The following is a 24,878-nucleotide window of genomic DNA, read 5'->3' on the forward strand; positions in this document are numbered from 1 at the left end:
GTCAAGTTATAATGAAATCTTCATTTTGTGTTAGTTTGTCATGATTTCTTCACGAAAACACGTTTTCCTATAATGGTAGGTCGAACTCTTATAGGGGAAGCGCAGGTTTCATGAAATGAACTCAGAATGTCAAGTTATAATGAAATCTTCATTTTGTGTTAGTTTGTCATGATTTCTTCACGAAAACACATTTTCCTATAATGTTACATCGAACTGTTATACGGGAAGCGCAGGTTTCATGAAATGAACTCAGAATGTCAAGTTATAATGAAATCTTCATTTTGTGTTAGTCTGTCATGATTTCTTCACGAAAACACGTTTTCCTATAATGGTAGGTCGAACTCTTTTAGGGGAAGCGCAGGTTTCATGAAATGAACTCAGAATGTCAAGTTATAATGAAATCTTCATTTTGTGTTAGTTTGTCATGATTTCTTCACGAAAACACGTTTTCCTATAATGGTAGGTCGAACTCTTATAGGGGAAGCGCAGGTTTCATGAAATGAACTCAGAATGTCAAGTTATAATGAAATCTTCATTTTGTGTTAGTTTGTCATGATTTCTTCACGAAAACACGTTTTCCTATAATGGTAGGTCGAACTCTTATAGGGGAAGCGCAGGTTTCATGAAATGAACTCAGAATGTCAAGTTATAATGAAATCTTCATTTTGTGTTAGTCTGTCATGATTTCTTCACGAAAACACGTTTTCCTATAATGGTAGGTCGAACTCTTTTAGGGGAAGCGCAGGTTAATGAAATGAACTCAGAATGTCAAGTTATAATGAAATCTTCATTTTGTGTTAGTTTGTCATGATTTCTTCACGAAAACACGTTTTCCTATAATGGTAGGTCGAACTCTTATAGGGGAAGCGCAGGTTTCATGAAATGAACTCAGAATGTCAAGTTATAATGAAATCTTCATTTTGTGTTAGTTTGTCATGATTTCTTCACGAAAACACATTTTCCTATAATGTTACATCGAACTGTTATACGGGAAGCGCAGGTTTCATGAAATGAACTCAGAATGTCAAGTTATAATGAAATCTTCATTTTGTGTTAGTCTGTCATGATTTCTTCACGAAAACACGTTTTCCTATAATGGTAGGTCGAACTCTTTTAGGGGAAGCGCAGGTTTCATGAAATGAACTCAGAATGTCAAGTTATAATGAAATCTTCATTTTGTGTTAGTCTGTCATGATTTCTTCACGAAAACACGTTTTCCTATAATGGTAGGTCGAACTCTTTTAGGGGAAGCGCAGGTTAATGAAATGAACTCAGAATGTCAAGTTATAATGAAATCTTCATTTTGTGTTAGTTTGTCATGATTTCTTCACGAAAACACGTTTTCCTATAATGGTAGGTCGAACTCTTATAGGGGAAGCGCAGGTTTCATGAAATGAACTCAGAATGTCAAGTTATAATGAAATCTTCATTTTGTGTTAGTTTGTCATGATTTCTTCACGAAAACACATTTTCCTATAATGTTACATCGAACTGTTATACGGGAAGCACAGGTTTCATGAAATGAACTCAGAATGTCAAGTTATAATGAAATCTTCATTTTGTGTTAGTCTGTCATGATTTCTTCACGAAAACACGTTTTCCTATAATGGTAGGTCGAACTCTTTTAGGGGAAGCGCAGGTTTCATGAAATGAACTCAGAATGTCAAGTTATAATGAAATCTTCATTTTGTGTTAGTTTGTCATGATTTCTTCACGAAAACACGTTTTCCTATAATGGTAGGTCGAACTCTTATAGGGGAAGCGCAGGTTTCATGAAATGAACTCAGAATGTCAAGTTATAATGAAATCTTCATTTTGTGTTAGTTTGTCATGATTTCTTCACGAAAACACGTTTTCCTATAATGGTAGGTCGAACTCTTATAGGGGAAGCGCAGGTTTCATGAAATGAACTCAGAATGTCAAGTTATAATGAAATCTTCATTTTGTGTTAGTCTGTCATGATTTCTTCACGAAAACACGTTTTCCTATAATGGTAGGTCGAACTCTTTTAGGGGAAGCGCAGGTTAATGAAATGAACTCAGAATGTCAAGTTATAATGAAATCTTCATTTTGTGTTAGTTTGTCATGATTTCTTCACGAAAACACGTTTTCCTATAATGGTAGGTCGAACTCTTATAGGGGAAGCGCAGGTTTCATGAAATGAACTCAGAATGTCAAGTTATAATGAAATCTTCATTTTGTGTTAGTTTGTCATGATTTCTTCACGAAAACACATTTTCCTATAATGTTACATCGAACTGTTATACGGGAAGCGCAGGTTTCATGAAATGAACTCAGAATGTCAAGTTATAATGAAATCTTCATTTTGTGTTAGTCTGTCATGATTTCTTCACGAAAACACGTTTTCCTATAATGGTAGGTCGAACTCTTTTAGGGGAAGCGCAGGTTTCATGAAATGAACTCAGAATGTCAAGTTATAATGAAATCTTCATTTTGTGTTAGTCTGTCATGATTTCTTCACGAAAACACGTTTTCCTATAATGGTAGGTCGAACTCTTTTAGGGGAAGCGCAGGTTAATGAAATGAACTCAGAATGTCAAGTTATAATGAAATCTTCATTTTGTGTTAGTTTGTCATGATTTCTTCACGAAAACACATTTTCCTATAATGTTACATCGAACTGTTATATGGGAAGCGCAGGTTTCATGAAATGAACTCAGAATGTCAAGTTATAATGAAATCTTCATTTCGTGTTAGTATGTCATGATTTCTTCACGTAAACACGTTTTCCTATAATGGTAGGTCGAACTCTTATAGGGGAAGTGCAGGTTTCATGAAATGAACTCAGAATGTCAAGTTATAATGAAATCTTCATTTTGTGTTAGTTTGTCATGATTTCTTCACGAAAACACATTTTCCTATAATGTTACATCGAACTCTTATAGGGGAAGCGCAGGTTTCATGAAATGAACTCAGAATGTCAAGTTATAATGAAATCTTCATTTTATGTTAGTTTGTCATGATTTCTTCACGAAAACACATTTTCCTATAATGTTACGTCGAACTCTTTTAGGGGAAGCGCAGGTTTCATGAAATGAACTCAGAATGTCAAGTTATAATGAAATCTTCATTTTGTGTTAGTTTGTCATGATTTCTTCACGAAAACACGTTTTCCTATAATGGTAGGTCGAACTCTTATAGGGGAAGCGCAGGTTTCATGAAATGAAGTCAGAATTTCAAGTTATAATGAAATCTTCATTTCATGTTAGTTTGTCATGATTTCTTCATGTAAACACATTTTCCTATAATGGTATGTCGAACTCTTGTAGGGGAAGCGCAGGTTTCATGAAATGAAGTCAGAATTTCAAGTTATAATGAAATCTTCATTTCGTGTTAGTATGTCATGATTTCTTCACGAAAACACGTTTTCCTATAATGGTAGGTCGAACTCTTATAGGGGAAGCGCAGGTTTCATGAAATGAACTCAGAATGTCAAGTTATAATGAAATCTTCATTTTGTGTTAGTCTGTCATGATTTCTTCACGAAAACACATTTTCCTATAATGTTACGTCGAACTCTTTTAGGGGAAGCGCAGGTTTCATGAAATGAACTCAGAATGTCAAGTTATAATGAAATCTTCATTTTGTGTTAGTTTGTCATGATTTCTTCACGAAAACACATTTTCCTATAATGTTACATCGAACTGTTATACGGGAAGCGCAGGTTTCATGAAATGAACTCAGAATGTCAAGTTATAATGAAATCTTCATTTTGTGTTAGTCTGTCATGATTTCTTCACGAAAACACGTTTTCCTATAATGGTAGGTCGAACTCTTTTAGGGGAAGCGCAGGTTTCATGAAATGAACTCAGAATGTCAAGTTATAATGAAATCTTCATTTTGTGTTAGTTTGTCATGATTTCTTCACGAAAACACGTTTTCCTATAATGGTAGGTCGAACTCTTTTAGGGGAAGCGCAGGTTTCATGAAATGAACTCAGAATGTCAAGTTATAATGAAATCTTCATTTTGTGTTAGTTTGTCATGATTTCTTCACGAAAACACGTTTTCCTATAATGGTAGGTCGACCTCTTATAGGGGAAGCGCAGGTTTCATGAAATGAACTCAGAATGTCAAGTTATAATGAAATCTTCATTTTGTGTTAGTTTGTCATGATTTCTTCACGAAAACACATTTTCCTATAATGTTACGTCGACCTCTTTTAGGGGAAGCGCAGGTTTCATGAAATGAACTCAGAATGTCAAGTTATAATGAAATCTTCATTTTGTGTTAGTTTGTCATGATTTCTTCACGAAAACACGTTTTCCTATAATGGTAGGTCGAACTCTTATAGGGGAAGCGCAGGTTTCATGAAATGAACTCAGAATGTCAAGTTATAATGAAATCTTCATTTTGTGTTAGTTTGTCATGATTTCTTCACGAAAACACATTTTCCTATAATGTTACGTCGAACTCTTATAGGGGAAGCGCAGGGTTCATGAAATGAACTCAGAATGTCAAGTTATAATGAAATCTTCATTTTGTGTTAGTCTGTCATGATTTCTTCACGAAAACATGTTTTCCTATAATGGTAGGTCGAACTCTTATAGGGGAAGCGCAGGTTTCATGAAATGAACTCAGAATGTCAAGTTATAATGAAATCTTCATTTTGTGTTAGTTTGTCATGATTTCTTCACGAAAACACGTTTTCCTATAATGGTAGGTCAAACTCTTATAGAGGAAGCGCAGGTTTCATGAAATGAACTCAGAATGTCAAGTTATAATGAAATCTTCATTTTGTGTTAGTTTGTCATGATTTCTTCACGAAAACACATTTTCCTATAATGTTACGTCGAACTCTTATAGGGGAAGCGCAGGGTTCATGAGATGAACTCAGAATGTCAAGTTATAATGAAATCTTCATTTTGTGTTAGTTTGTCATGATTTCTTCACGAAAACACGTTTTCCTATAATGGTAGGTCGAACTCTTATAGGGGAAGCGCAGGTTTCATGAAATGAACTCAGAATGTCAAGTTATAATGAAATCTTCATTTTGTGTTAGTCTGTCATGATTTCTTCACGAAAACACGTTTTCCTATAATGTTACGTCGAACTCTTATAGGGGAAGCGCAGGTTTCATGAAATGAACTCAGAATGTCAAGTTATAATGAAATCTTCATTTTGTGTTAGTCTGTCATGATTTCTTCACGAAAACACGTTTTCCTATAATGGTAGGTCGAACTCTTTTAGGGGAAGCGCAGGTTTCATGAAATGAACTCAGAATGTCAAGTTATAATGAAATCTTCATTTTTTGTTAGTTTGTCATGATTTCTTCACGAAAACACGTTTTCCTATAATGGTAGGTCGAACTCTTATAGGGGAAGCGCAGGTTTCATGAAATGAACTCAGAATGTCAAGTTATAATGAAATCTTCATTTTGTGTTAGTTTGTCATGATTTCTTCACGAAAACACATTTTCCTATAATGTTACATCGAACTGTTATACGGGAAGCGCAGGTTTCATGAAATGAACTCAGAATGTCAAGTTATAATGAAATCTTCATTTTGTGTTAGTCTGTCATGATTTCTTCACGAAAACACGTTTTCCTATAATGGTAGGTCGAACTCTTTTAGGGGAAGCGCAGGTTTCATGAAATGAACTCAGAATGTCAAGTTATAATGAAATCTTCATTTTGTGTTAGTTTGTCATGATTTCTTCACGAAAACACGTTTTCCTATAATGGTAGGTCGAACTCTTATAGGGGAAGCGCAGGTTTCATGAAATGAACTCAGAATGTCAAGTTATAATGAAATCTTCATTTTGTGTTAGTTTGTCATGATTTCTTCACGAAAACACATTTTCCTATAATGTTACATCGAACTGTTATACGGGAAGCGCAGGTTTCATGAAATGAACTCAGAATGTCAAGTTATAATGAAATCTTCATTTTGTGTTAGTCTGTCATGATTTCTTCACGAAAACACGTTTTCCTATAATGTTACGTCGAACTCTTTTAGGGGAAGCGCAGGTTTCATGAAATGAACTCAGAATGTCAAGTTATAATGAAATCTTCATTTTGTGTTAGTTTGTCATGATTTCTTCACGAAAACACGTTTTCCTATAATGGTAGGTCGAACTCTTATAGGGGAAGCGCAGGTTTCATGAAATGAACTCAGAATGTCAAGTTATAATGAAATCTTCATTTTGTGTTAGTCTGTCATGATTTCTTCACGAAAACACGTTTTCCTATAATGGTAGGTCGAACTCTTTTAGGGGAAGCGCAGGTTAATGAAATGAACTCAGAATGTCAAGTTATAATGAAATCTTCATTTTGTGTTAGTTTGTCATGATTTCTTCACGAAAACACGTTTTCCTATAATGGTAGGTCGAACTCTTATAGGGGAAGCGCAGGTTTCATGAAATGAACTCAGAATGTCAAGTTATAATGAAATCTTCATTTTGTGTTAGTTTGTCATGATTTCTTCACGAAAACACATTTTCCTATAATGTTACATCGAACTGTTATACGGGAAGCGCAGGTTTCATGAAATGAACTCAGAATGTCAAGTTATAATGAAATCTTCATTTTGTGTTAGTCTGTCATGATTTCTTCACGAAAACATGTTTTCCTATAATGGTAGGTCGAACTCTTATAGGGGAAGCGCAGGTTTCATGAAATGAACTCAGAATGTCAAGTTATAATGAAATCTTCATTTTGTGTTAGTTTGTCATGATTTCTTCACGAAAACACGTTTTCCTATAATGGTAGGTCAAACTCTTATAGAGGAAGCGCAGGTTTCATGAAATGAACTCAGAATGTCAAGTTATAATGAAATCTTCATTTTGTGTTAGTTTGTCATGATTTCTTCACGAAAACACATTTTCCTATAATGTTACGTCGAACTCTTATAGGGGAAGCGCAGGGTTCATGAGATGAACTCAGAATGTCAAGTTATAATGAAATCTTCATTTTGTGTTAGTTTGTCATGATTTCTTCACGAAAACACGTTTTCCTATAATGGTAGGTCGAACTCTTATAGGGGAAGCGCAGGTTTCATGAAATGAACTCAGAATGTCAAGTTATAATGAAATCTTCATTTTGTGTTAGTCTGTCATGATTTCTTCACGAAAACACGTTTTCCTATAATGTTACGTCGAACTCTTATAGGGGAAGCGCAGGTTTCATGAAATGAACTCAGAATGTCAAGTTATAATGAAATCTTCATTTTGTGTTAGTCTGTCATGATTTCTTCACGAAAACACGTTTTCCTATAATGGTAGGTCGAACTCTTTTAGGGGAAGCGCAGGTTAATGAAATGAACTCAGAATGTCAAGTTATAATGAAATCTTCATTTTGTGTTAGTTTGTCATGATTTCTTCACGAAAACACGTTTTCCTATAATGGTAGGTCGAACTCTTATAGGGGAAGCGCAGGTTTCATGAAATGAACTCAGAATGTCAAGTTATAATGAAATCTTCATTTTGTGTTAGTTTGTCATGATTTCTTCACGAAAACACATTTTCCTATAATGTTACATCGAACTGTTATACGGGAAGCGCAGGTTTCATGAAATGAACTCAGAATGTCAAGTTATAATGAAATCTTCATTTTGTGTTAGTCTGTCATGATTTCTTCACGAAAACACGTTTTCCTATAATGGTAGGTCGAACTCTTTTAGGGGAAGCGCAGGTTTCATGAAATGAACTCAGAATGTCAAGTTATAATGAAATCTTCATTTTTTGTTAGTTTGTCATGATTTCTTCACGAAAACACGTTTTCCTATAATGGTAGGTCGAACTCTTATAGGGGAAGCGCAGGTTTCATGAAATGAACTCAGAATGTCAAGTTATAATGAAATCTTCATTTTGTGTTAGTTTGTCATGATTTCTTCACGAAAACACATTTTCCTATAATGTTACATCGAACTGTTATACGGGAAGCGCAGGTTTCATGAAATGAACTCAGAATGTCAAGTTATAATGAAATCTTCATTTTGTGTTAGTCTGTCATGATTTCTTCACGAAAACACGTTTTCCTATAATGGTAGGTCGAACTCTTTTAGGGGAAGCGCAGGTTTCATGAAATGAACTCAGAATGTCAAGTTATAATGAAATCTTCATTTTGTGTTAGTTTGTCATGATTTCTTCACGAAAACACATTTTCCTATAATGTTACATCGAACTGTTATACGGGAAGCGCAGGTTTCATGAAATGAACTCAGAATGTCAAGTTATAATGAAATCTTCATTTTGTGTTAGTCTGTCATGATTTCTTCACGAAAACACGTTTTCCTATAATGGTAGGTCGAACTCTTTTAGGGGAAGCGCAGGTTAATGAAATGAACTCAGAATGTCAAGTTATAATGAAATCTTCATTTTGTGTTAGTTTGTCATGATTTCTTCACGAAAACACGTTTTCCTATAATGGTAGGTCGAACTCTTATAGGGGAAGCGCAGGTTTCATGAAATGAACTCAGAATGTCAAGTTATAATGAAATCTTCATTTTGTGTTAGTTTGTCATGATTTCTTCACGAAAACACATTTTCCTATAATGTTACATCGAACTGTTATATGGGAAGCGCAGGTTTCATGAAATGAACTCAGAATGTCAAGTTATAATGAAATCTTCATTTCGTGTTAGTATGTCATGATTTCTTCACGTAAACACGTTTTCCTATAATGTTACGTCGAACTCTTTTAGGGGAAGCGCAGGTTTCATGAAATGAACTCAGAATGTCAAGTTATAATGAAATCTTCATTTTGTGTTAGTCTGTCATGATTTCTTCACGAAAACACGTTTTCCTATAATGGTAGGTCGAACTCTTTTAGGGGAAGCGCAGGTTTCATGAAATGAACTCAGAATGTCAAGTTATAATGAAATCTTCATTTTGTGTTAGTTTGTCATGATTTCTTCACGAAAACACGTTTTCCTATAATGGTAGGTCGAACTCTTTTAGGGGAAGCGCAGGTTTCATGAAATGAACTCAGAATGTCAAGTTATAATGAAATCTTCATTTTGTGTTAGTTTGTCATGATTTCTTCACGAAAACACGTTTTCCTATAATGGTAGGTCGAACTCTTTTAGGGGAAGCGCAGGTTTCATGAAATGAACTCAGAATGTCAAGTTATAATGAAATCTTCATTTTGTGTTAGTCTGTCATGATTTCTTCACGAAAACACGTTTTCCTATAATGGTAGGTCGAACTCTTTTAGGGGAAGCGCAGGTTTCATGAAATGAACTCAGAATGTCAAGTTATAATGAAATCTTCATTTTGTGTTAGTCTGTCATGATTTCTTCACGAAAACACGTTTTCCTATAATGGTAGGTCGAACTCTTTTAGGGGAAGCGCAGGTTTCATGAAATGAACTCAGAATGTCAAGTTATAATGAAATCTTCATTTTGTGTTAGTTTGTCATGATTTCTTCACGAAAACACGTTTTCCTATAATGGTAGGTCGAACTCTTTTAGGGGAAGCGCAGGTTTCATGAAATGAACTCAGAATGTCAAGTTATAATGAAATCTTCATTTTGTGTTAGTCTGTCATGATTTCTTCACGAAAACACGTTTTCCTATAATGGTAGGTCGAACTCTTTTAGGGGAAGCGCAGGTTAATGAAATGAACTCAGAATGTCAAGTTATAATGAAATCTTCATTTTGTGTTAGTTTGTCATGATTTCTTCACGAAAACACATTTTCCTATAATGTTACATCGAACTGTTATACGGGAAGCGCAGGTTTCATGAAATGAACTCAGAATGTCAAGTTATAATGAAATCTTCATTTTGTGTTAGTCTGTCATGATTTCTTCACGAAAACACGTTTTCCTATAATGGTAGGTCGAACTCTTTTAGGGGAAGCGCAGGTTTCATGAAATGAACTCAGAATGTCAAGTTATAATGAAATCTTCATTTTGTGTTAGTTTGTCATGATTTCTTCACGAAAACACGTTTTCCTATAATGGTAGGTCGAACTCTTTTAGGGGAAGCGCAGGTTTCATGAAATGAACTCAGAATGTCAAGTTATAATGAAATCTTCATTTTGTGTTAGTTTGTCATGATTTCTTCACGAAAACACATTTTCCTATAATGTTACATCGAACTCTTATAGGGGAAGCGCAGGTTTCATGAAATTAACTCAGAATGTCAAGTTATAATGAAATCTTCATTTTGTGTTAGTTTGTCATGATTTCTTCACGAAAACACGTTTTCCTATAATGGTAGGTCGAACTCTTATAGGGGAAGCGCAGGTTTCATGAAATGAACTCAGAATGTCAAGTTATAATGAAATCTTCATTTTGTGTTAGTTTGTCATGATTTCTTCACGAAAACACGTTTTCCTATAATGGTACGTCGAACTCTTATAGGGGAAGCGCAGGTTTCATGAAATGAACTCAGAATGTCAAGTTATAATGAAATCTTCATTTTGTGTTAGTCTGTCATGATTTCTTCACGAAAACACGTTTTCCTATAATGGTAGGTCGAACTCTTATAGGGGAAGCGCAGGTTTCATGAAATGAACTCAGAATGTCAAGTTATAATGAAATCTTCATTTTGTGTTAGTCTGTCATGACTTCTTCACGAAAACACGTTTTCCTATAATGGTACGTCGAACTCTTATAGGGGAAGCGCAGGTTTCATGAAATGAACTCAGAATGTCAAGTTATAATGAAATCTTCATTTTGTGTTAGTCTGTCATGATTTCTTCACGAAAACACATTTTCCTATAATGTTACGTCGAACTCTTATAGGGGAAGCGCAGGGTTCATGAAATGAACTCAGAATGTCAAGTTATAATGAAATCTTCATTTTGTGTTAGTCTGTCATGATTTCTTCACGAAAACACGTTTTCCTATAATGGTAGGTCGAACTCTTTTAGGGGAAGCGCAGGTTTCATGAAATGAACTCAGAATGTCAAGTTATAATGAAATCTTCATTTTGTGTTAGTTTGTCATGATTTCTTCACGAAAACACATTTTCCTATAATGTTACATCGAACTCTTATAGGGGAAGCGCAGGTTTCATGAAATGAACTCAGAATGTCAAGTTATAATGAAATCTTCATTTTGTGTTAGTCTGTCATGATTTCTTCACGAAAACACATTTTCCTATAATGTTACGTCGAACTCTTTTAGGGGAAGCGCAGGTTTCATGAAATGAACTCAGAATGTCAAGTTATAATGAAATCTTCATTTTGTGTTAGTTTGTCATGATTTCTTCACGAAAACACGTTTTCCTATAATGGTAGGTCGAACTCTTATAGGGGAAGCGCAGGTTTCATGAAATGAAGTCAGAATTTCAAGTTATAATGAAATCTTCATTTCATGTTAGTTTGTCATGATTTCTTCATGTAAACACATTTTCCTATAATGGTATGTCGAACTCTTGTAGGGGAAGCGCAGGTTTCATGAAATGAAGTCAGAATTTCAAGTTATAATGAAATCTTCATTTCGTGTTAGTATGTCATGATTTCTTCACGAAAACACGTTTTCCTATAATGGTAGGTCGAACTCTTATAGGGGAAGCGCAGGTTTCATGAAATGAACTCAGAATGTCAAGTTATAATGAAATCTTCATTTTGTGTTAGTTTGTCATGATTTCTTCACGAAAACACATTTTCCTATAATGTTACGTCGAACTCTTTTAGGGGAAGCGCAGGTTAATGAAATGAACTCAGAATGTCAAGTTATAATGAAATCCTCATTTTGTGTTAGTTTGTCATGATTTCTTCACGAAAACACGTTTTCCTATAATGGTAGGTCGAACTCTTATAGGGGAAGCGCAGGTTTCATGAAATGAACTCAGAATGTCAAGTTATAATGAAATCTTCATTTTGTGTTAGTTTGTCATGATTTCTTCACGAAAACACATTTTCCTATAATGTTACATCGAACTGTTACATGGGAAGCGCAGGTTTCATGAAATGAACTCAGAATGTCAAGTTATAATGAAATCTTCATTTCGTGTTAGTATGTCATGATTTCTTCACGTAAACACGTTTTCCTATAATGGTAGGTCGAACTCTTATAGGGGAAGTGCAGGTTTCATGAAATGAACTCAGAATGTCAAGTTATAATGAAATCTTCATTTTGTGTTAGTTTGTCATGATTTCTTCACGAAAACACATTTTCCTATAATGTTACATCGAACTCTTATAGGGGAAGCGCAGGTTTCATGAAATGAACTCAGAATGTCAAGTTATAATGAAATCTTCATTTTGTGTTAGTTTGTCATGATTTCTTCACGAAAACACATTTTCCTATAATGTTACGTCGAACTCTTTTAGGGGAAGCGCAGGTTTCATGAAATGAACTCAGAATGTCAAGTTATAATGAAATCTTTATTTTGTGTTAGTCTGTCATGATTTCTTCACGAAAACACGTTTTCCTATAATGGTAGGTCGAACTCTTTTAGGGGAAGCGCAGGTTTCATGAAATGAACTCAGAATGTCAAGTTATAATGAAATCTTCATTTTGTGTTAGTTTGTCATGATTTCTTCACGAAAACACATTTTCCTATAATGTTACGTCGAACTCTTTTAGGGGAAGCGCAGGTTTCATGAAATGAACTCAGAATGTCAAGTTATAATGAAATCTTCATTTTGTGTTAGTTGTCATGATTTCTTCACGAAAACACGTTTTCCTATAATGGTAGGTCGAACTCTTATAGGGGAAGCGCAGGTTTCATGAAATGAACTCAGAATGTCAAGTTATAATGAAATCTTCATTTTGTGTTAGTCTGTCATGATTTCTTCACGAAAACACGTTTTCCTATAATGTTACGTCGAACTCTTATAGGGGAAGCGCAGGTTTCATGAAATGAACTCAGAATGTCAAGTTATAATGAAATCTTCATTTTGTGTTAGTCTGTCATGATTTCTTCACGAAAACACGTTTTCCTATAATGTTACGTCGAACTCTTATAGGGGAAGCGCAGGTTTCATGAAATGAACTAAGAATGTCAACTTATAATGAAATCTTCATTTTGTGTTAGTTTGTCATGATTTCTTCACGAAAACACATTTTCCTATAATGGTATGTCGAACTCTTGTAGGAGAAGCGCAGGTTTCATGAAATGAAGTCAGAATTTCAATTTAAAATGAAATCTTCTTTTCGTGTTAGTATGTCATGATTTCTTCATGTAAACACATTTTCCAATAATGGTAGGTCGAACTCTTGTAGGGGAAGCGCAGGTTTCATGAAATGAAGTCAGAATTTCAAGTTATAATGAAATCTTCATTTCATGTTAGTTTGTCATGATTTCTTCATGTAAACACATTTTCCTATAATGGTATGTCGAACTCTTGTAGGGGAAGCGCAGGTTTCATGAAATGAAGTCAGAATTTCAAGTTATAATGAAATCTTCATTTCGTGTTAGTATGTCATGATTTCTTCACGTAAACACGTTTTCCTATAATGGTAGGTAGAACTCTTATAGGGGAAGCGCAGGTTTCATGAAATGAAGTCAGAACTTCAAGTTATAATGAAATCTTCATTTTTGTGTTAGTTTGTCATGATTTCTTCATGTAAATACATTTTCCTATAATGTTATGTCGAACTATTGTAGGAGAAGCGCAGGTTTCATGAAATGAAGTCAGAATTTCAAGTTATAATGAAATCTTCATTTCGTGTTAGTTTGTCATGATTTCTTCATGTAAACACAAATGCACAAATGTCTTGGCATGCTCAGATCTTGATATACACCTTCTGCAGGTGTGCAATCCACCGTCGTCTCGAGAGTTAGCGTGTTAGCATGTTAGCATTTCGCATGTCTTAGCATGCCCGGATCGGGCCCGAACTTTGGATCTACACGTTCTGCGCGTCCTATGCACGCAATCTGCTCTTATCGCAAAAGTTAGCATGTTAGCATCCAAACCGGAAGTGGGCGTGTCTCCGCCTGGGAACGTCGTAGACAATTGCAACAAAGTTCCTCAGATCCCTCTGCACCAGTAGAGGCCACCTGCACCAACCAAATCAAAGCCCACCTACATGGAAAAAAAGTTACAACGTTTTTTCGCAATATCTCGCAAAGGGAGCGAGATACGGCCTTCCTTCGCACGCATATGGCGCCTATGCGCCAGGCCACGCCCAGCCACGCCCACTGCACCGGCCGGGGGGCGGGGCCAGGGGTGGTGCAGCCACACCCATTGCACCAGCCTCTCGCGATACCGTAACCATAAACCTGGAAAATTACATAAAAATAATTTAAATTTAATTAAACAAAGCCTCAGTTGTGGATATATTGATGGACTAGGATTGGACATGTGGAGATGTGGGCGTGCCCATTTGGAAAATGCAGATTAGATAAAAATTTAAGCATTTTGTCCTGGAAAATAAATTTTAAAGGTCCGCGGTCATCTTTTCTGAACCAAAGCCTTTTGATTAAAGGACTAAATTTCACACTTCCTGTAGCTTGTAGGTGTCAAAAATCATCTGCCTCAGATTACTGTAGTCTACTGAACGATGAAACAAGGTCAACGTGGAAGTGGGCGTGCCTATTTGAAAAATGCAGATTAGATTAAATTTCAAGCATTTTCTCCCGACGAGTAAATTTTATAGGTCGGCAGTTCTCTTTTCTGAACCAATGGCTTTTCATTCAAGGACTAAATTTCACATTTGCTGTAGCTTGTAGGTGTCAAAAATCATCTGCCTCAGATAATTTAGTCTACTGAACGATGAAACAAGGTCAAAGTGGAAGTGGGCGTGCCCATTTGAAAAATGCAGATTAGGTAAAATTTCAGGCATTTTCTCCTGAAGAGTAAATTTTATAAGTCATCTTTTCTGAACCAATGGCTTTTGATTGAAGGACTAAAATACACACTTCCTGTAGCTTGTAGATGTCAAATAACATCTGCCTCAGATTATTTTAGTCTACTGAACCATGAAACTACGGTGTTCATTTTAGGACATCCTCAGGTCTTATGAAAAAAACCGTCAGACTTCAGACAAAACGGCATCAGACATCGAACTCAGGCAAAACGGACTCGGGTGTCAGGAAAAAAACCGTCAGACTTCAGACAAAACGGCATCAGAACTAACGGACTCAGACAAAACGGACTCGGACAAAACGGACTCGGACAAAACGGCATCAGAAAAAACTTTTAAAAAAAATTTTCGACCTCAAAGCCTGATGAAGCGTCATCAAGCTACGACAGCGGATGATGAAGAGAGTTAGCTTTTTATTATATTTCAAAATTGTAATATTTGGATGTTATTTTGTGGACCGAATCCGTGCTAGCTAGCTTAAGTAGTGGCAATGATGTTAAGTTTAATTGACGATCCGTATATTTGTCAGTAAAGGCCTATGAGGATCTTAAAAAAGACCTCGAAAACGGTAACGACTGTTTATTCTGCCTAATGTTGGCACATTCTTGCTATCGATGTAAACTGCCTCATAAGGCTAACAGGATGTTCTGGGCTAATTTAAATTTGATAATTAAGCATTCCTATCTAATTGACTGTACAGATTACCACTTGAGTAAGAATGGCAGTCTTCATGTTTACAGTTGCAAATGCTTTTTTCAGAAAAGTCGAGCCGTCAAGCTATAATAAACAGGTTTCACTAACGTTAATTTGTGTGTGTGTGTCTCTGTGTGTGTGTTTAGAATATCAAAGGTAAATCAGATGTAAGACCTCGTGACTACTGCTTAGTACTACATTATTTTCACTCCTTACCTCTTAAAATTCTATTTGAAGGTGAGCTTACTCAAAAAGGCTTTGATACCAACGTGAAAAAGCTATTGACAGCAGACAAAACAGGTAGGCTTTTCTAGTGATGGTTGTTGCACAGCATGTAAAATATTTTGACTCCTAATTTAATGATCTGGTTAGTATTTAGTGTCAGACAAGCAAATGTATTACCTTGAGACAACACATTTTCACAAGTTTACTGTAGAGACGTCTGTGGCAGTAGTAGGATTCTACAATGCACTGTCCCATTTATATTGCAGATGACTCCAGCTTAAGGAGTGCCAATGCATTTTTCAGTAAGGAAAGCCCAAATTATTCCCATTTGTGAGTTCTACTATTGTTACTGTGAGAAGTAGTCACTTTGCATAGGTTTCAGGTACGATATATATATGCATTACAGGTGCAGCACAGGCTTTTGGAAAAGCCAAAAAGCTACTGCAGCTTCAAATAAAGAAAAAGCTTTGAGGATTTAAGTGACAGGTCGCTGGGGGCATCTCCGCTTCAACCCCAAACGTTCTAAAATTCTTCTCAAGTGTCTTTCACTGTTATGCCACAAACCAACCACAACATAGACTTTTTTTTTATCAAAAGACACTACATCCTGTCCAGTCTCAGAGATGTGTCTAGGGTGACCACCTAATCCACGTCAGGAGGGACACTATGAGCTATGACAGGGTTTGCAAACTACCATTTCAATCATTTCAATTAAAAGGACCTGAATTTCACTTGAGCAAGGAGTTCTTGCTGTGTGCTGATTGGTCAGTCTCCTTCAGTCATGCATGTGTCAGTAATGTTAATGTGAAACAGCTGGATGAGTCTTTGAATGAAGGAAACAAACCAGTAAAAGCACAAAAATTATTATTTAGAACTAGAAGAACTAATTAGCCAAGGAGCCTTTCAGTTTTAAAGTATTTGTAAAACCTGGAGTAGCTCATAGTGTCCCTCCTGACATGGATTAGGTGGTCACGCTAGATGTGCCATATCAATGCTGATACAGCAACACACTTTTCTAAATGTAGGCTTACCTAACTTGATGTCCTTGTGAGCCCAGTACACAGCTAATTTCCCTTTAAATCCCTGGTTGAATAACAACATTATCATTGCATCTACAAAATTAAATGTGACAACCACCTTTCTATTACCACCTCTACCAGCCAAACATGTTATGGGATTTAAATCTAATTACACCCCAAATTCAAAATTAAAAATAATTACCACATAAGTAAGACAAATGTATTTTATTTCAACATTTTTTCAAAAGGCTACTTTTCTTCTCAATAACTTAGTGGACTAGTAACTTTACATCATATAATAATAATATATACAGGTAGTGACAGTAGGATTTTTCAGCACTCTTTCCACCTCTGCTATCAGACTACTAGATTTTACACTGTGATAACAGCTTCAAACAAAGCCAGTGTCAAACTGCCATAGTTGGAGCATTCCTTGCCAGATGACATCTTGAACAAATGTCAGGAAAAAAAGTAAATCATAGTTCTACATTTTTATATTAAATGTATTAAAAAATAATAATAATAAGCTTTTTCTGATGCCGTTTTGTCCGAGTCCGTTTTGTCTGAGTCCGTTTGTTCTGATGCCGTTTTGTCTGAAGTCTGACGGTTTTTTTCCTGACGCCCGAGTCCGTTTTGTCTGAGTCCGTTTGTTCTGATGCCGTTTTGTCTGAAGTCTGACGGTTTTTTTCCTGACACCCGAGTCCGTTTTGCCTGAGTTCGATGTCTGATGCCGTTTTGTCTGAAGTCTGACGGTTTTTTTCATAAGACCTGAGGATGTCCTAAAATGAACACCGTATGAAACAAGGTCAAAGTGGAAGTGGGGGAAGTGGGCGTGCTCATTTGAAAAATGCAGATTAGGTTAAAATTTAAGCATTCTGTCCTGGAAAGTAAATTTTAAAGGTCCGCGGTCATCTTTTCTGAACCAAAGCCTTTTGATTAAAAGACTAAATTTTACGCTGACCTTAACATGTAGTTCTCAAAAATAATCTGCCTCAAAACGTATTAATCAACTTAATGATCAAACAAGGTCAAAGTGCTAGTGGGCATGCCTATTTTAAAATGCAGATTAGATTAAATTTTAAGCATATTCTCTTATAGACTAAATTATGTGTTTTAGCATGTTTCAACAATGAATCAAGGTGAAAGTGCAAGTATTTTCATTGCAGTCTGAATTCTACAGGTCCCAGGTCCTCTTTTCTGTATAAGATGCTTTTGATTAAAAGACCAAAATTTAAAAGTGTGGTACAATCTGGCTTCCATCTCTTCCTGAAACCTTCAGTCAATTGGTTTGTATTGCTTTCTGAGACACACTTCTACCAAATCACAATTTTTGTTATTGCACTCATTATTGACATCAAACTTGCTTTTTAATGGCATCAAAAATGTTCCCCAAGAATTCCAGCTGGGTTCTTTTCAGACAAAAGTCAATCACATTCGAGTCAGCATAGTCATCTGACACTTCTCTCATTTTCACGTATAAGCATGATATGCTTTGGACTGGGCTAAATCTTTGCCAATGAAAGATTTTCACGCTGGTTTATATTTCTCTGATTATTACAATCATCTATTATGAGCAGGTTTCCTGTTAAGGTCCATTGCAAGAGAAATATTACAATAGTTTCATTTAGGAACATGTCTTTTTCACAGCATGCAGTTTGATTAAGTTGAGGACCAGGAAAGCCATGCAAAATATGGAACGCTTCACGAATTTGCGTGTCATCCTTGCGCTTCACGGCAGACGATCTTCTGCTTTAAGTGAAACAATTGTTCCAGCTTTCATTGGCCGGCGCCGCTGAACTGTTTCAAAACGACCCCGCGCGATTGGCCGGCGACGCTGAACTGTTCCAAATCGACCCCGCGCGATTGGCCGGCGCGGCTATATCCCGCCCACCCTGGGAAAGAATTGTTTCAGCCCGCCTCCTCCGCTGAAAGAACTGTTTCGCCGAAATGACCCCGCGCGATTGGCCGAGCCGCGAGACTAGCTCCGCCCGCCCGCCGGCACGCTAATATAAATGAAGACCACGGTTGCGGGGACATTATCGTCGCATCTGTCACTCCTTTTGCTTCGTCTCCGGCGTCCTACACAGCTCTAACAAGTAAGCCCGAGAAGCTGCTTATTCTTTTTTTTCGGTCCTTTAACCGATTGATTTCGTGTCTTGCAGATCGTTAGTTTGATGATGTCGATCCGATATGTCATATTGCATACGAATGCCGATGCTCAGAATGTAATTTTAAAAATATTTTGTACAGAAAAGTTATGTAGTCTTTGTCATTAGTAATACTTCTTGCCAGTAATTTAACATAAACATAGCCCTGTTTACTTAAAAAGATGCAAAATTCTCCAGGGAACATTAAATCAATGCATCAATAAATTTCACAGCCCTGTTTACTTAAAAAGATGCAAAATTCTCCAGGGAACATTAAATCAATATATATATTTTCATTTCATTATGTCTTGCATTATAAGAACATAAGAACTATACAAACGAGAGGAGGCCATTCGGCCCATCGAGCTCGCTTGGGGTTGTTAAAATCTTATCTAGCTCTGATTTAAAGGAACCCAAGGATTCAGCTTGCACTACGTTATCAGGAAGACTATTCCATTCTCTGACTACACGCTGTGTAAAGAAGTGCTTCCTTAAATCCAGTTTGAAATGTTCTCCCGCTAATTTCCACCTATGTCCACGGGTTCTTGTATTTGAACTAATGCTGAAGTAACTATTCGGTTGAACAGCATCCAAACCTGTTAGAATCTTATAGACCTGGATCATGTCCCCCCTCAGTCTCCTTTGCTTGAGGCTGAACAGATTTAGCTCAAATAACCTTTCCTCGTATGACATTCCTCTATGACCAGGAATCATTCTTGTGGCCCTACGCTGCACCTTTTCTAAGGCCGCTATGTGGAGTACCTTACATTTGTCTATGTTAAATTTCATCTGCCAGGTGTCAGCCCAGTCACTAATTAAATTTGGATCCCGCTGTAGCTGCTGAGCCGCTAGTTCAGTATCTCCAATAGTTCAGTATTATTATGTCCAAGAGATGTTTACATTTATTGAGCTGTTCAGTATTTTTTGCTGAGAATGCAAGTATAACATGGACACAGCTCTGTTTACTTAAAGATCCAAAATTCTCCACGGAGAGAATATATCAATATATATTTTCATTTCAGTATGTCTTGGTTTATGTTTGCATTTATTGAGCTGTTCAATATTTCAATATGTTCAATAGGCAGTGGTGGCTTGATGGTTAAGGAAGCGCACTTGTAATTGAAAGATTGCAGGTTCGAATCCCTGACCAGCAAAGCACCACTGAGGTACCCTGAGCAAGGTACCACCCCCAAGCACTGCTCCCCGGGCGCTGAATTAGCTGCCCCCTGCTATGTCACAAAAAAGTCACATATGGGTTAAATGCAGAGGACACATTTCATTGTTGCGCGCTGTGGTGTGTTGACAATGACCACTGATCTCTAAATTCTATTTCTTTCCTATCAGAATGGACTCTGCACCAGTCTTCCGTTTTGAGCCCAGTGGGGAGCTCACTTTGCGCCCCTCACCCGAGGCACTGGCCACCCAGAGAGCCCGTGTGGGCCAGACTGGGACGACCCCGAGCCAAGCCAAGGATCCAGCGGCGGTATTGATGGAGGCCAGGAGCAGAGTGGCGGCTCGAGGAGGAGACGCCCGGGACCACCTGCTGGTAGCAAGCGAGTGTGCTATCCAGTTTGGCCAGTACCGGGGGAAAACCTTCAAGTGGCTTCTGTCCAACGACGCTGGCTATGCTGCCATGGTCCTGGCTGGGCATCAGGCGGAGAAGGAGTCTGGCAACCTGAGCGACACTGCAGCAGCGAGCAGTGTTATGCGAAATAAGGATGTGTTCTTCAGGTAAGCCATTAACCCACAAGGCACAAAATCACCACATCCCTCCAACATTGATACAGTGTTAACCAATCCCTCATTTCATTTCTGCACATAGGTATGCCAGCTCCTTCCCCAAGATGAGTGAGGCCATCAGGCAGCGGCGGCGGGTGGAGGCTCCATCACACAAGTCACTTGTGGGATTTGGTGCACACCGGCATTGCACCTACAAGGAGCTGTATGAGTGCAAGGGCAGGGAGAGGAGGAGGTAAAGTCTCTGTTTTTGCTTTACATATTGTAGTTTTTGCAAAGTTATTTAAAGTTCATGCATAGGACATGAGCACTCACTCTTAGTAGTAGCCTGCTAAATGTGCTTGTAATAGTAATGATTGTAATTTTTGTAATAATGACTGATGATTAATGTCCCCCCCCCCCCCGGTACCCTGCCCGTCATCCAGCTATGTCCAGTGGGTTAGGGAGCAGCCCAGCAAGCCAGGGACCAAAATGGATGCACTGAAGAAGTACATCCAGATGAGGGATGCACAGCGGGCACCGCCCAGCTCTGTGCCCTCCGAGGTCCCCCTTGCCGTTCCGGGTTCCTCTAAGGCGATGACCAGCACAGCTCCTGGTCAGCTTTAAATACAGTTTACGCAGAACTAACAACTACAGTGTTCTTTTATTCAGACTTATATACTCAGATATTTTCCATTCGTGTTTGTCAGAGCCCTCAGATGCAGACCTCCTGGCCTGTGCAGTGGAGCTTGAGACGTCAGGTGAGTCTAAATATATTTTGAATAAATAAAATGATGCGTTGTACATACAAATTTGCCAAATTATACAAACATATGAGCTGTATATTTACTGTTGTTGTTGTTGTTATTATTCATCTTTGTTAGCCGTAAATGCTGAAGTGGGATAAGGTAAGCAGCTAAGCTGAATGTTAGTCTCACTGTCCTTGGTGCTGGTGGTCTACGCTGCACTGGCCTGCATGTCCTGTCTGCTTGTCTGCCATAGTAGGATAATTACATAGGGAACTTAATACTTAACCCCAACTTTTCTTTACATGCCTATGACTCTGTGCTTAAGCTTGCCTTTCATTAATTCATTCATTCATTCATTCATTGTCTTGCTCATCCTGTCATTTAATCTCTATTCATTTTTTAATCATTTAGTAGAAATCAAATAACAGTATGGCTTCTGCTAGTTGCTTTGTAACACTGCTCACAGTAAACTAACAAAAAATGTTGTATGTCATGTTTCCAACAACACTGGCCATGTAGCTGTCAGTCTGTCCGCGCCCCCGCCCCCGCCCCCCACCCCCAAAGCGGTCGCTTCACGCTCCTCTCCCCGGAAAGCCTCCGCAAAGGCAGACGTTTCTCGTGCTGCTTCTGAGGTGAGATGTAGCCAAAACTGCATCCTGCTTCATTTATTTTATACTAAAAATGAGGAATAGAACGAGTTCCAAATCAGATATTGACATTATTGTTGTTTTTGAAGGACGCCCCTCTTCCGGAAGCCTGGAAGCCCCAGCTGCCAAAGGAGCAGCACGAGTGGCTCAGCCGCGCCCTGTTCAGGAGGAATAAGGATGGGAGGCCTGTCCTTATTTACTCCTTGCAGTTGCTACCGGGTCGCGCAGCGCCTGACGTCCTGCGGCCTGTACAAGACAGTCAGGAGGGTGCTGGACATAGACGGCTGGTACTTCATGGCCACTGAGTACCTCGAATGCCGTCTGTGTAAGAAGAAGGTGGCAGGCTGGTCACAGGACATCTTGGGGCAGCTGGACCCTGCGCACCGTGCACAGTTTCCGGCCGTCCTGACGTACAGGTAAGCATTTCTCTATCTGTAACAAACATCTCGGAGCCCCGGTGTCTGTTTGATCTGACGTGAGGCTGCTTGGCCACTTTGGCAATCTAGCAAAAGGTCAGAGCAGGTCAATCACTCATGTCACCTCGGAGCCACAGTGTCTGAAAAAGTCCCTTTGATCTGACATCTGGCAGCTTGGCCTCTTTGACCTGCTCTGACCTTTTGCTAGATTGCCAATCACTCATGTCACCTCGGAGCCACGGTGTCTGAGAATCTCTTTGATCTGGCAGCTTGGCCTCTTTGTGTGTGAAGTCGTTAGCACCCATTGCTCTGGCCTGGGCCCCACGCACCTTTGAATCACCCCCTACTGTGCTCTTTTACACCCCCCCAATTACCCCCCCCCCCCTCCCCCGACAGAGACACAAACACACGCCTACCTCTTAGTGTAGTTGAAAGGTTGGTCATTTCGAATTAAATCCTTTAACTTTGTGTGTGTGTTTTTATTCTTACAGGTTGTCCTGCGACCTGAAGGTGGTGAGGCTGATGCGTCAGCGTTCGCTCGGCAACAGTGTCTCCATGCTGCACAACAAGCTGAAGGAGCAGCACAGTGAGACCTGGATGGCACGCACACTGCGATATCTGGCAGTGTGCAGGAAGTTTCAGGTCCCTGGTGCTGTTGTGCAGCAGGTGGCACCACCACCACCCATGGCGCCCGTCCCCTCAGCCCAGTGGCTCCTCACAGTCCATGCTGAGGATGTCAGGTCTCGGATTGGGGAGATGAAGGCCAGGATCACCTGCATTTTTGGATCTGTCTTGAAGATGGATTCCACAAAGAAGGTAATTTTCACCACCTCTCTCTCTCTCACACACACACAGGCTTTCAACAAAAGTGGATTGATGGTAACCTTTTTCTTTTTAGGTGACCAAGAAGCTGGCAGGTGCAGCGGCTGGAACAATGGCCTGGTCAACCAACGTGGGCAATGAGCACGGGCAAGTCCTCATGTCCGTGCTCACTGCTCATGAGGGCGACGGGCTGTTGCCCATGGCAACGGGGCTGATGCGGCGCTACCGTGAGGCTGGAGTCCCTCCGCCCAAGCTCCTGTACGTGGACAGAGACTGCTGCTCGTCGGTGGGGAAGTCCAGAGTGGCCGCCATGTTCTGCGAGTGGGAGGAGCTGGTCGTCAGGCTGGACGTGTGGCACCTGATGCGAAGATTCGCGGTGGGCGTCACCACGGACAGTCACCAGCTCTACGGCCTCTTCATGGCGAAGCTGTCGTCCTGCATTTTTTAGTGGGACAGTGCAGACGTGGCTCGCCTGAGGGACGCTGTTCGGGCGGAACTGGAGGGGAAGCAGGGCATCGTGGGCCTGACCGAAGACCAGCTCACTGGCAGGCTGACTGCGAAGATGCTGGCTTGGCTCTGTCGCAGCCGTACACGCGGAGCCCAGGAGACCGAGCGGCTCATCGCCCAGCTGCTAGAGGCCTTCAGGGACGTGAAGGACACTATGGGCATCACCCTGCTGGACAGCCAGAGGATGGACGTCATATGGGACACCCAGAGGCGCCACCTTGGTTGCATCCAAGACCTTCCTGGATTATGGCTTTACACGGAGACGGGGCAGCTGACCAAGGGAGGGATCGTCCTCCACACCTACCGCTGCGCGCGCGGCTCCACGTCGTTGTAGTCGTTCCACCTCCACCTCAACCGCTTCATCCCTGGTGAGTATGTCCTCCTTACACTTTCTGCATGTGCCTTTGCTACTGAATGAGTACACGTGTGTGCATACTGAGCGACTTAACATGCGCGTTTCCTTTGTTTTACAGGCACCTCCGCCAACGCTGAAAATTTCCAGGCCTACCTGCTGGAAGGGTTGGTGCAGTGGAACGAGGACAGAGCGGCGGCAGCGGTGGACCAGCCGGAGCAGGTACTGCGCTGTTACAGTGGGCAGCTGCAGCACAGCCTCAACCACCTCAGCCAGGAGCTCCTGGGCCTCAAGCTGGTTGAGGACTATACAAACCCGGGGGGAGTACACAGGTAGGTGTGGTTATGTGGACCATCACCATGTTCTAACCATGGACCATCTCCCCGGTTATGTAAGGGTTACGGCTTTGTATGATCTGCCATAATTCTGTAAGCCCGATTTCGCTGCAGGAGAACTCATCGGGGTGGAGTACCTGTACTCCCAGCAGTGCAGATGGCACCCCCGATGTCCTGGAGAGCTTGGAGGACGAAGGCTTTGAAGAGGCAGACCCGGAAGAGGAACATGACCACACCATTTCCTCTCTGCACTTCCCTGATGGCTCCCTCCCTCTGCACTCCTCACCCGCTGCTGTGGCAGAGGTCCTCTCAGCTCATGCAGAGCTGCCCATGGACCAAGGCCCCAGCACTGTGACTCCTGGCACTGGTGATGATGAGGATGATGATGGCGATCATGTAAGGCCAAAACTGGCGACGCACAATCTACATTCACTGATTTTTTAAATTAATTTAATTTTTTTCAATTCACTTAATGGATATTTGCAGTGCTGTTTCACTCCACTCACACTTTGCTCCCTTTGTCATC

At 39.5% G+C, this 24,878-nt stretch overlaps 2 protein-coding genes and 1 long non-coding RNA gene across 5 annotated transcripts; all 3 read left to right on the plus strand.

The window, feature by feature from the left end:
- Nucleotides 1–15,348: 15,348 nt before the first annotated feature.
- Nucleotides 15,349–16,587, plus strand: LOC140582888 (uncharacterized). Its single transcript, XR_011985698.1, has 3 exons — nt 15,349–15,717; nt 15,909–15,944; nt 16,049–16,587. It is a non-coding gene; the product is annotated as an uncharacterized lncRNA (long non-coding RNA).
- A 1,580-nt stretch (nt 16,588–18,167) lies between these two features.
- LOC140583010 (uncharacterized) lies at nt 18,168–21,642 on the plus strand. Of its 3 annotated transcripts, none has more exons than XM_072707583.1 (5): nt 18,168–18,757; nt 20,153–20,539; nt 20,631–20,780; nt 20,971–21,140; nt 21,235–21,382. In XM_072707583.1, the coding sequence occupies exons 2-5, from the start codon at nt 20,154–20,156 to the stop codon at nt 21,312–21,314; spliced, it is 786 nt and encodes a 261-aa protein (XP_072563684.1). In that variant the 5' UTR covers nt 18,168–18,757; nt 20,153; the 3' UTR covers nt 21,315–21,382. The 3 variants fall into 3 exon arrangements, with proteins under 3 accessions (XP_072563684.1, XP_072563685.1, XP_072563683.1); XM_072707584.1 differs by lacking the exon at nt 18,168–18,757 and adding an exon at nt 21,409–21,642 and having other exon boundaries at nt 20,088–20,539; nt 21,235–21,285; XM_072707582.1 differs by lacking the exon at nt 18,168–18,757 and having other exon boundaries at nt 20,088–20,539.
- A 455-nt stretch (nt 21,643–22,097) lies between these two features.
- LOC111837076 (uncharacterized) lies at nt 22,098–24,724 on the plus strand. Its single transcript, XM_072707084.1, has 5 exons — nt 22,098–22,336; nt 22,828–23,152; nt 23,235–24,033; nt 24,139–24,349; nt 24,467–24,724. Exons 1-3 carry the CDS (start codon nt 22,098–22,100, stop codon nt 23,604–23,606), a joined length of 936 nt encoding a protein of 311 aa, XP_072563185.1. The 3' UTR covers nt 23,607–24,033; nt 24,139–24,349; nt 24,467–24,724.
- The last annotated feature ends 154 nt before the right edge of the window (nt 24,725–24,878 follow it).

The sequence above is a fragment of the Paramormyrops kingsleyae genome, chromosome 25 (assembly GCF_048594095.1).
Source record: "Paramormyrops kingsleyae isolate MSU_618 chromosome 25, PKINGS_0.4, whole genome shotgun sequence".
Classification (NCBI taxonomy): Eukaryota; Metazoa; Chordata; class Actinopteri; order Osteoglossiformes; family Mormyridae; genus Paramormyrops; species Paramormyrops kingsleyae.